The following is a 13,203-nucleotide window of genomic DNA, read 5'->3' on the forward strand; positions in this document are numbered from 1 at the left end:
GAGGCTATGTCTATTCCCCCAACCCCCAAATATAAAAAATATTTACCAACTGTATTGAAGGGTTTTAAAACTATTTTAGTCATTAAACATACCACTACATAGTTTTTTTTTTCAATTATAAAACAATAGACAGAAACTTAGACATCATATAAGTGATTTATTTTAGCACTAGAAAAATACAATAAGAATAATTTAAGAAAATAAATAAATAAAATAAAAAAGATTTAACTTTGTATGCCAATTACAGTACATCCTGAGATTGTTAGAAATGCAGCATTTACAATGATTTCTGTTTATATAGTCAATTATCACATGTTGACGTGCTGGTGGCCAGTTATAGAGATGGTAATCATAGAGATGCGCCATAATAATCACACTTTATTCATATAGATGGCGTTCACATTGATAGCTGTGATTACACAGTAACTGCGTGCTGATTTGTGCTCAAACAAATGGTAATCATGCAGATACAGGCACAATCAAACATAAAACACACTCACACATATATGAAAAATGTTGAAAAATAAAACAAATAAAGAAAAAGCTGATCGCTAAGTTCCGCCTCCATCAGATGAACGGTGCGTCACAGCGCGTGTCACGAGAGAGTGCCAGGATTCAAATAAACAATCTTACGCCTATCTCTCACTTTTTTTTTTTTTTGTGGATCATCTAATTCTGTTTGTGACATTGTACGCTACAAAACCATGCCGTTTTTTTTACTACCGAGACGCAGTCTCTGAGCGTGAGTTATTCCATAAGGGACACGAACAATACTGTCCCTGAAGAACTGAAACGTAAACAAAGGAATTATCATCCATATTACAATGTTATTGCTTCGTTGTACTTAATGTGCTCCATGAGATTTCGTTCAGTGGACCTTTACCTTTCTAACTAAACTGGGATTTATAGCTGTGAATGGGTTTATGACTGGTTATTATGACGAATCTGGTATGTACTGCGTTGTTATTCTCAATTTTTCGATGTGTACTGATTACACAAATTTAGCAAATACATTCTTTATAAGCTTTCCATTGAAAAACAGCGATCTGTCATCGATGCTTGAGGCTTAGATCTTTATAATGATATATAATTTGTCAAGATTAAATTTGTCCCGTTTCATTTAATCTATTTGTAAATATTGACACGTGCAAACAATGGGAGTTCAGTGCGCCCGTTTCTGGGTGCGGGTTAAGAGGTTAAAAGTGACCAGGAAGCTTCAAACCAACGTCAGCTTCTAGGAGTGAAGCAAGTGCTGGCAGGGATGCCAGGAGTATGGCCCCGAGACACAGTGTCTCGTTCCCTCGAGGAATCTTGTTTACATGTAGAACCTGAGATGTTCCTCTTATGGAACTTGAGCTGCGTCGGAGGACGCTTTGGGAACGAATATGCTAATTCCGCCAGACTTTCAAATCTCTGCCTAGTATGGAAGAACACAGCTAAAGCGAGAGAAGGAGCCATGAGGCTGACAAGTAGGCGGGGACCCCCAAGAGAGAAGAGATCAGAGGACTTGAGGTTTTATGATAGCATCCTGATCCACCGCTTAGCATTAACTTCTTCTAGGAGGGAAATCAGATCTGAGAACCATACTACTAACATCAGCTGGACTCCTGGGAGCAGAAAAAATGGGGGAAAGGCGTACAGACGAAGTCTCAGCCACATAGAGAGTCAAAGAGAGAACCAGAAGGGATAATGCAATGTCATCTGAGTCACCAACAGGTCCACCTAAGCCTGGCCAAAAACTTTCCATATCTAATTCACCACCACAGGGTGAAGCATCGATTCCCCGGGGCTCGGCCCCTGCCATGACAGGATGTCTGCTCCCATATTCAGAAGTCCAGGAATGTGAATTGCTCTCAGCGAGTGGAATTTGCGCTGGGACCACAAAAGGATCTGTTGCGCCAGCTTGTACAATTGGCACGAATGCAGACCTACATCACTTTTTTCACTTTGATTGAGCTACTATCAACCAGTCGTCTACGTGGTCGAGTCATGAAAATGTGGGGTGAGAGTGCAAGGACAAAGGAAGAACTTGCCCCAAAAAGCAAACCTCAGGAACTTCATATGATGAGGAAGGATGGAGATCTGTGCATCTTTTAGATTGATCGTGACACACCAGTCCTCAGACTTGGTCTGAGAATCACCTGTTTGTGTGCGAGTGTGCTAAACGTCAGTCCACCGACTGATTGGTTCAAAAGACACAGATCTAAAATAAGATGCAACCCTTTATTCTTCCTCAGAAGAGTGAAGTACTGGCTGTAAGACCTAGAGTCTGCTATGCCAGGAGGGACCACCTTGATGGCCTCCGTCCTCAAAGAGTGTCTACTTCTGTTCCATTACCAGTGCCTGCATGGGGCCTGCCAGGGTGGGAAAGTCCCCGCTGAATTGAGGAGGAGGAGAACCGAAATGGATTCTGTAGCCTTTCACTAAAGTGTATAGGATACACTGAGACACATTTGGCAGTATTTTGCCCGCTGAAAACTACTGCCAAAACGCCTTTTGCTAGAAGCCTTCGGCCTGGAAGTGCCACTCTGATTCTATACTCTGCGGAGTAAGAGAAGTGACACTCTCAGAATGAGGGGCTGGAACACGGTACGTTGGGACTGCTCCCACCCAGCAGCCATTGCTGACTGCCTCAACCTCCTCAAAGGAAGAGAGGTAAACACGTGCTCTCACTCGAGAAATTTTTATCCCAAGAGTTCCTGTATATCTTTTCATAGATAAATATTTAATTTTATTCCTCAGAATTAAATGTAGTCAAACAGCCAGATGAGTAAACACGGTCTGGTGTAGAAAGATTTACATCGAAAACCGAAATGATGTAATATACACATTGCTGTGCTTCAGCAGCAACAGGACCGCAATCGCAAGATCTTAGGCACGGAGACACTCCTCGGAGCGTGCCCAGCGAGAGCAGACCGCTTAACAGTGGGTAAAGTGCAGTCATCCCCCATAAAGTCAACTGCGCGAGCTCCACTCCCCATTAATGCTACTCATTATAATATCAGGCATAATATGCTTGTGTAACTGATGCTTGTGCAACTGGCGAGATCATCGTTACCCTCCATATCAATCTCCTTGGAGAAAGACAGGCAGAGTGTCGTGCCCTTTCCCCATGGAGATGGACCGCAGCGTGGCCTTCTGAAACCCAGAGAGCGGGTGCCGGATCTGATGGTTGAGGAAGAAGATAGGGACTCGCTTCTCTACATTCCCTTCACCGGATCTGAAGGCAAAACCCGCGAGCACAGCCACCGCCCTGCCTTGGCGAAAGCAAGGCCGTCACTGCAAAAAACGCCAGTGAAGGCTCCCTCCTCAAAGAGAGCCTTCTGAGAGTGAATCAAAGCAGTAACAAATACTCGCCACACGGGCCATCAACTACGTCGAGAGCTGATTCTTTGTGCTTCGCTCTCAAGCAGACAACACTCAAACTGTCTCTACCCCAATATCTTTTTCTTTTTGCGGGCAGAGAAAAACACACAGCCCGAACGCTGGCTGCTCTAACCCAAAACTTCTCTTGACTGAAGCTTTGACATAATGGAACTTATCAGTGGACAAACAACACTAAATAAGACTCACAAACAGATAGCAACTGACAAACACACAGAGCGCTTGCTAAATGACAGAAAGCCGGCCCTTGTTTTCACCGCATGTGCGTTTAAGTTTATATGTAAAATATATGTTTAAGTAATATGTAAAATATAAGTTGGTCAAAAAGGACTCTAACTGCACTGAACATTATGGATTTTTGTTCAGTTGAAATTAATATGCAATTAAGTGTCTAAAATCATTTAAGAATATTATTTCTGTAATAAGTAGTACTTTTAAAAGTATGTAACTCTGTACTTCTTTTTTTCATAAGGAAATCTTTAGTATATATATATATATATATATATATATATATATTTTTTTTTTTTTTTTTTTTTTTTTTTGTTAATTGACATCACTTCCATTCAATACATGTCTTCTGAAAATAAATTTACAAATGTTTTGTACTGAGTACATCTTTTAACGGGTTCAGGAATGAATGCCGGGCAGTGATGCTGAGATAGCATGACTCAATCTCTCAAGCGCTCTCGCCTCATCAAGGCAGCACTTTCACAATGCGCTTTAATAAAGAACTTCCGTTTCCGTGGAGCGATGTGGCTGCAACAGCTGGGCTGTGAAAGCTCGAGCAGAAGAGATGACGTCCAAAGCTCTCTATGCAGCTGAATGCTGGTATTTATTACAGTCATGCATGATCATTAGCTGGCGTGTTCCTCATCTACACCCCCACACCAATCTCCAGGCACTTCGTAAAAAAGGCCATGGATCGTGCCGTTGAAATGCTCAATCTGACGTTAAATGCTTCCATGCAAATGTTGATGCATGATTCAGAAGTTCCATAGTCTTGGGTTTGCAATCCATGAATTGGACACAAAATATGGTTTTGTGTCCATATTGAAGCACTTTTCTTCCATAAATGCCAGTGAAAGGATGACCTCAGTCATGCAAATTTTTATTATTAAAAAGTTTTTAAAAAGTTTTTTTATTTATTTCTATTGTCAATACAGTCTTGTATGGGTCATTTTCTTTCCATGAATGAATGTACATTTTATAAAATTAACAAAAATTTTTAAAGATTAGCCTAAGTTGGGACAGTTTTGTGATTATTGTCAAATTAATTTTCCCCATAAATTAAAGAAAATACTTGATTGATGTTTCCTTCTTACAATCACTTGGCCAAAATGATTGAATACTTGAGCCTGACACTATAGTGAACACTAAAATGTGTAAATGAGAAAATTGTGAAAATGCAATGAATTTATCCATCATCCTGTACAAAGAATCGAATTAATGTAAATTTTTACCTTAGATGTCAAATTTATTTATTGTTTGTTTGAGTAATTGGTTGACTAAAGGATCGATTGGGAGAATCATCATAATCGTTGTATAATTAACTGATAGATACAGAAGGTAAAGACATTTAGTGAAGTGTTTGGAGAGTTTAAATCTTTAGCTACTTTTCAAGTGGAGGTTAATGTTATATAATAACGTAGTAAATACATATCAGCAAATTGTGCTTCTTACAATGTAAAAAAAAAAAAAAGTAATGGGACATGACAGTGGCTCATATTCATGACATACCATTTGTTAGGCACCTAAATCACAAAGTTTACAATAGTGGTGTTTAGAATAACTAATACATGTATTTTATTATTTTTACTTGAAAGCATGACTGATAAAGCTGACTGAGGCAGAGATCATTGAGACAGACAGCTCAAGGTCAGAACATAGACCATCTGCTTATTGATCCTGGATTAGTTTTCGTGGAACCCCACATATATTCTAAGAAACTGCCTCATGTTCTTGAAGACGTAGTGAGAAGTGTGTATAGGTGCGTTTTATAGTGCGATTAATAATGCATGAGGTTCCTGTCCTTCAGAGAAGCAGAAGAAACATCGTAAACATTTGCTTTTTATGCGTGAACATAATGCTAGCTAATCCATCCAATCAATCATTGGGGCGATTCTAATGTAGCTGCATTCAAAGGTCCTTTATTGAGTGATCTTTTGAGTCCTTTATTGAGTCTCCTAGCAGTGACCTTATGCCATCCATCCTTGACCCTTGGGAAGCTTTTATGGTATCATATACCAGATGGACAAATGCAGGATTAGAGAGAGAGTGCACCTTTTTCCCAAACACCACAAATAATTGAGCATCAGCAGAGGTCATTCCTGGAGCAGGGCTGATTAAGGATGGAGACGGAGAGTGGAGACTGGTGGTTTCTGGTCCATGAAGGCGAGAACACAACCTCACCAGGTGTGTTTGTATGTGTGAGTCAAGAAATGCTTGTGCAATAGCATGCTGTAAGTTTGACAGTGCACAGCAAGAAAAGTCTGGCCTACACATTTGGATATATTGTAATATATTTGGTAGCTCGATTTTTTAATTGATATGGTTGTTTTTCTAATGATAAAAGTTTTTTTTTTTTTTATCTTCCAAAATAAGATGAGAAATCTTGAATTAAAGGGATAGTTCATCTAAAATTGAAAATTCTGTCCCTAATCATTCACCCTCGTGTTGTTTCAAACCTATAAGACTTTCGTTCATCTTCAGAACCCAAATTAAGATATTTTGAATGTAATCCGAGAGCTTTCTGACCCTGCATATACAGCAAGGGAACTGACACGTATAAGGCACAGAAAGGTAGTAAGGACATCATTAAAATAGTCCATGTGACATCAATAGTTCAATCGTAATTTTATGAAGTTACGATTTAAGATTTTGACAAAGAGGATGACTTGCATCCAACCTAACTTGTTCGTATCAGAAAATACAGATGATAAACTAAGAGAGATGGACGTTCTACATCAGAATACATGCTCTTGCATCAGCAGCACCTCATGTATGCATTATGGTACTCTCGTGAACATGCAACAAAAACTGACGAGAAGAAATAATTTATTAAAGTCATTATTTTTGTTTTCTTTGCACACAAAAAGTATTCTTGTAGCTTCATAAAATTAAGATTGTACCACTGATGTCACGTGGGCTATTCTAACAATGTGTTTACTACTTTTCTGGGCCTTGAACGTGGTAGTTGCATTGCTGTCTATGCAGGGTCAGAAAGCTCTCAGATTTTATCAAAAATATCTTAATTTGTGCCCCCAAGATGAATTAAGGATTTAATGAATGAGGGTGAGTAATTAATAACAGAATTTGATTTGATTTGAATTCGACTATTACAACAAGTTACTTCAGATTATGATGGGTCAATTAGAAAGTAATTTTACAGCAATAACAACAGCTTGTCTGAGAGGTGAGAGGTGCTAGTCTTTTCAAGGCTTAGCTAACATTAATCTGAATGGTGATAATGTGAACAGGCAGCTTTGGGATGATAACGTCATCCATTTTCAATCTTTCACTGCTCATCTCATTCTTTTCTCTCTTCTCATCCCATTTGGTTTGTAATCTGTTAGAATGTCTGTGTGAACATGTCTGGTGTAGGTGTGGGGAGTAGTTGGCTCCTCTTCCCCGCATTCAGGGCAGGAATAGGAGGTAATGGCTAGTGTTGGGTCCCCTGAGTCTTGAGGCGTGTAAATTACATCTAGTTTGGCCCCCACTGAGTCAAGAGTTCTCTCTCCGTCAGAGCCATGCACTGTTCCCTTCCCCGTCATCACCAAATCCACAGAGATATTTCTGATAACATTAGGTTAATAGGGATGTGACCTGTGCTTTGTGTGTGATAGAGAGAAAAAAGATGGGAAATACAGTAAGAGACATGATTGTGTTGTTAGTGTATGGTGTGTGTGTACAGACTTTTTTTATTTTTACACCTGCAGCTTATTCTGGCTAAGAACCACATGCTTAGACAGGAAGTGCACCCCCCCCCCCCCCCCACACACACACACACAAGATTTCTTTGAGAAAAAAAAAATCTTTAAAAACATACTCATGACAAAAAAAATAAATATAAATAAATACTGATGCTCAAGAAGGCAATGCATTAAGAGCTGGGGTGTGCAAACTTTCTGAATTGAATGAATAGGGTAACTAACAGTCAACAATTTCTGTTTACATTAATGTATGAAAAATATATGACATTAAGATTGAAAGTAACCACTTGTCAGATATAGCTATTTGATTACCACCCGTTTAAAATGTAACTTTAATTAAATACTCATATTTTATATTTTAATACTTAACTAGGTTACATTCCGTTACTCCCCAACCCTGCCCTATAGGCCATCCAAGATGTAAATGAGGAATTAAGCATTACATCACTTGCTCACCAATGGATCCACTGCAGTAAATGTGTGTGTGTGTGTGTGTGTGTGTGTGTGTGTGTGTGTGTGTGTGTGTGTGTGTGTGTGTGTGTGTGCTAAAAAGGCATTGTTTAAATTTGAACTGATGCTTCTGGCCAAAATACTTTTGAATAATAATGCGTCCTCCAGTGAAAATGTCCATCCACTGTTGACCCCTCACATCAAAATGTACCAACATATTTGTTTAGATCTGTTTTAGACTACTTTTACTCATAAACAGTGCTTGATCAGTGCATATTTCTCTCCTGATTCAGACAAGATGTATTATCACTGGAGAAAGCAATATCATGGACATCATAGCCAGAAACAATGGTTTGAAGTTAAAATTGCTTTAATAATGAATCTGGTTTTCATAAACATGCTGCTTTTTCTCTCAAATCCATTAATTGACGGATTGGAGTCGTGGATTATTTGTGGATTATTGTGATTTGAACGCTCATTCTGATGGCACCCATTCACTGCAGAGGATCTATTGTGTGCAAGTGATGTTTACAAATCTGTTGTGCTGAAGAATCAAACTCATCTTGGATGGCCTGAGGGCATTTTCTTTTGTAATTACACATATAAGTGTCCTAAAAATTACATTCAGTTCACACTTACATATGTATATATATATATATATATATTTATTTATTTATTTTTTTTTTTTTTTGACGAATATAATTTCTGCAGTAAGTGCTCCCTTTAAAAGTATGCTAAAGTGTACTTCTTTTTTCACAGGGGTTGGTAACATAAGGCGCACAGACAGGAGAACGACGGGTGTCCTGTGATCCACTTAATCCACAGAAAGGCAGTGACATGGACCGACCAAAAGCATAAGGCCACACCCCATCCTGTGCTGGTCAAAACACACCAGAGCACAGCAGTGTGTTTGTCATTAGCCTCCCGATGGGCTGGGCTCCAGTGTCAGGATGGCAGCAGGCCATTAGAACACAAAGGTGAAAGAAGTGGAAAACTGGAGACGGAGGAGGAATAAAAGGTAGAAACTGCTGGTGGAAAGGAAAGAGGGCCTAAGGTGAAGAATGTTCCTATGAGGTACATGATATTCATGCTCTCACACAGATTAATGGAGGGTGGAAATGCTCAGCATAGAGGGAAGGTGTGTAAAACGTATGAGGGACTTGAAGCACAAGGGAAGAATCACGTCCCAAAGGAGATAAATGAGTGAAATGCTTGAAAATGGGGAGATCCGCGGTTGCTCCTGCCAGGATTTTAGGATAGCAAGTATTACAGGAGTAGATTACCCCCAAAATGAACATACTTTCATTATTTACTCATCCCCATGCCATTACACACCAGAAAGTCGTTGTATTCAGTGGAACACAAAATGAGAATCTATTCACAGATCTTTTTTCCAGTTTCCATTAGTTCTCAATTTCTGGCTGAATAATGCAGCTAAGCTAATTATGGAATACCATAATTTTGGCACACAGTAATCAGAAAAATGTTACAAAATATCCTAATGGGATCATGTACTGTAGCTCTGAGAAATTTTTTTAACAAATGCACTCTAAAAGATGACCTGTTGCCACAACTTAAATAAAGGCATGGTTGCAGATTTTCTGGTAACTGTCTGTATTTTATCTCTTTCCCTGGTATTGACAAAAATTTTCAACATTTACGACACAACGCTTCCCTGCCATTGACGAGTTGTTTCAGCAGTCTGTTTTCCCTGCTAGGGGGCCGCTCTTCTGAAATACTTCTGCAATACACGGGAAGAAGATGACCTGTGTAAACCAGAAGGATCGTGATCATGATGATGATCACCAAAAATTCAACAGCATCTGAATCAAAATAGCGTAATGACACGGAGAAAATTGCTGATAAGAGGTTGTCCGAAAGTGGATTTTATTGATAAAAAATAGCTAAGTTGGACCACAATGGCCAATACCGATTAATTAACCGATAGTTTTTAAAATGGATACTGAACAAAAATGTAATAAGTGCTTTACTATAAAAAAAGTTAGTACACATCACTGCAGTTTCCAAAAAAAGGAACACTTGAAGCAATACAACTCTGACATCTTTTATTTCTTAGTTATTATTAATTAGTTTCAATTAATAAAGCGTAATTAACAATTACTTGAAAAATATTATATTATGACTTCAAAACAATTTTAATATGTTGGGAGACTTGAAAACTGATGCTTTTGCAGGTTAGCATCGCACATATCCAGCTTCATGTCTATGGGTTTTCATAGACAGAAGGTTTGTACAGTATGAGTACGGAGACCTACTTGAAATCTGACAGAGTATATCGACAGAGCATTAACTTTTAGCGACAGTGCCCGGACATTTGAATTCTGAACCACCGCAATACGTACTTGAAGCAACGTAATAAAAACACAATACGTACCTACGTATTTCAACGTAAAAAAAAAAAAGAAAGAAAAGAAACATGCCAGGGTTCATGCATTGAACCCATGTTTTAGCGCCACTAAGTGGACATTTCTCTTTGAAACTGCGGTGAAACGTATAGTAAGATTCGTAACAATGGTGTTGCAGAAAAGTTCCCAGAAGTACAGATTTTTATGAGAACAGGTTGTATATTGACCATTAAAGTTAGTTCATAGTTTACTAACTAATGTTAACAGAAGAAACTTAAAAATGTAAAATTGTACTAGTAACAGTAAATGTTGAAATTGATACACTTTAAGCTGGCAACTTAAAAACTATACTTATACAATGTAAAACCTGAGAAGTTACCAGAATTTGAAGCTTTTAGGCATTGGCAGCTAATGTGACTTAAGAAATGATAAGCTTTAGAAGTGGAGTATAAAGAGAATCTGTGGATGGTTCAAAATTAACCAACACAGGTAGCACGCTAATTTTGCTTGGCCAGGGATGAACAAGCTGCCAAAAATGTGTGTGTGTGTGTGTGCACATGTAATTCGGTTTTCCCTCTCTCTCGCTCCACATCCCCCGCCTTATTCCAGACGCCGTAGAGTGAAGTTATTGTATGTGACATGCTCAGCAGTAGGAGAGGGATGCAAGCTGAAAAAATTGCATTACTCCACAAAGCAGAATGCCAAGGGAACAAGATGAGATACATCTCTGCTTCTTGATAACACTAGAATTATTTAAAGTAGAAGAGGGGGAGAAGGAGTTGAGAATATTTTCCAGTCTATATTTAGATTGGGAGCAATAGCAGCAGAACAGACAGGCAGAGCTTCTATCTGCTTCAGATGAGCTACATGGTGGGCCGTGAGCGGGCAGATCTATCTGTCTCTGAGCTGCAGATTATACCACAAACTGAATCAGAGGGAAAATGCAGCTCTAAAAGAACACACGCATTCTCATAGGCTACATGTAAACTGCTAAACCATATGCACAGATCTAATATTTTGACACCTAGGTGATATTTTCTCCTGTCTTACAATATTCACTTTAAACTACAGCTATCAGTCAGAAAAAATATTTAATTGTGATAGGTTAATGTAACACAGTTGCTTTTAAGGGCAGAGAAGTCCTTAAATAAATGTTAACTGAAATAAAAAAAAAAAAAAAAAAAATATATATATATATATATATATATATATAGTGCTGGGCAATGATAATCACGATTAATCACATCCAAAATAAAAATTGTGTTCGTAATACTGTGTATATTTATTATGTATACATAAATGCACACATGCATGTATATATTTAAGATTTTTTTATGTTTATATATTAAATACATTTATATATAAAATAATTATATGCATATAAATGTATTCATGTAAATATTTCCTAAATATATAATATAATAAATATACAAAGCACACACACTATGGCATGAGTCCATAGAGCTCAACTCAAAATGATCCCAGAACATTTCTTTAATGCTTAAATTTGTGCCATTAAAAAGACATTCTCCATCTAATGACAACATTACATTGCACTACAAGTCTAAGGATATTAGTCACCAAAGTGCCATTAATTTGAACACACCTAAAGTAATAAAGTACATAATAAAAAAGACTGTGATCTTTAGCGCTTACCGGAAAGTACAGGAGGAGCGCTCCAAACAAGATGGCCTCTAACAGGATGAGTCCTGATGCTCTGATACTCTGAAACACATCAAAAACAACATCACATTGGAAAACCTCTCTCTTTAGACTATTCTCTTGCTAGAAATGGGTCAGCGGAAAGCCATTCATTTGTGACTATTGTATAATTTATCCCTTTGTGCACAAATGCGTTTTCCTTGGACTATTCTAATGTGTTCATCTTTGTTCTCTTCAAACTGATGCCTTGCCCTAGAACAAACCTGCTCTGTTTAACATTCACTCAACATTTACTCGATTTAATTGTAATCCACATTGTGTGCAATCCCAGTTATCTATAAGAAAAAACATTGATAAGACTTTATTTTAATTGTCCACTTTAGACATTCTACTAACTATGTGTAACTTAGTAACAGATCGTCATCTCAAAGCATGAAATTAACATGAATGAACATTTATTTCAACCATGGAGAGACGTCAATACACAATATGTTTCAAGTTTAGGTCAACCGATGTTAATCTACTTTCCTGTCCTGATGGATTCGGCGTTGTGATTGGACAGATCGCCTGCCAATCAAGGTCTTTGTGAACGGTCAACTGCAGTTCTTAGTGAATATGGCACCTAAAATGTCGCAATGATTAAAACTACAGTGAATACTGCGCTAAATTAATGTTACAAATAAGTTGCAATATTGATGTTTCATCCCTGGTGTAAATAAAATGGGACACATGTTTAATTGATAAATGCTATCTCAGGGGAGGAAAACTTAAATACTAATCAATGAAAATATGAGAAAAGTGGTCACATTACCCACAGGTGTCCATTTTTATTTGTATTAATTATTATATTTTTTTCTCTCTCTCTCTGGGTGTGTCACTGTGGCATATATATGTCATCTGGCTCAGGTATGTCTCCTTTAAAGCAGAGAAAATGAGAATTCCATTAAGAGGCAACAGGTGAGCTGTCAAATGCTTTCTGAAATCAAATGGCCAATAGAAAGCACTTGACAGCGTGAACTGAAACAGAACAAAATTTCTAATCCTAACTCTGTCGCTTTCATTTAGACTTCTCCAGCATTTATGGATCGCTTTCAGGCAGCGCCCAGACGAAGCATGCTACCAGAGTAAATTAAAATGCTGGCACTATCAAAACTGAGTGCCCAGCCTAAACGGCGCCTCACTGCAGGGATTAATGAACCTTCCTCGCAGTCAGTGTGAATCCAGTCTACTATTACTCAGGCCAAAGTCTGCATGTCTGATCAAGCTGAGACAGAGTAGCATCTGCGGCATACGCTTCTGAAATACTCTCTATATACATTAATAATGTCCTAATTATAGTAAGTAGCTGTCCAGATTTTTAATCTGTACAGACTCCTCCTGAGAAAGAAAAAAAAATCTTAATGAACCTATAA

The 13,203-nt window shown here is 38.1% G+C and overlaps 1 protein-coding gene across 2 annotated transcripts in view; it reads right to left on the reverse strand.

Annotated features, from left to right (window-relative positions):
• gpr158a (G protein-coupled receptor 158a) overlaps positions 1–13,203 on the reverse strand; it is a 126,229-nt gene that overhangs the window by 50,342 nt on the left and 62,684 nt on the right. For both annotated transcript variants that reach the window (XM_059524347.1, XM_059524346.1), the window contains exon 5: positions 11,786–11,854. In XM_059524347.1, coding sequence (XP_059380330.1) covers positions 11,786–11,854 — 69 coding nt within the window. The remainder of the gene's footprint in view (positions 1–11,785; positions 11,855–13,203) is intronic.

Source organism: Carassius carassius, chromosome 35 (assembly GCF_963082965.1).
Source record: "Carassius carassius chromosome 35, fCarCar2.1, whole genome shotgun sequence".
NCBI lineage: Eukaryota > Metazoa > Chordata > Actinopteri > Cypriniformes > Cyprinidae > Carassius > Carassius carassius.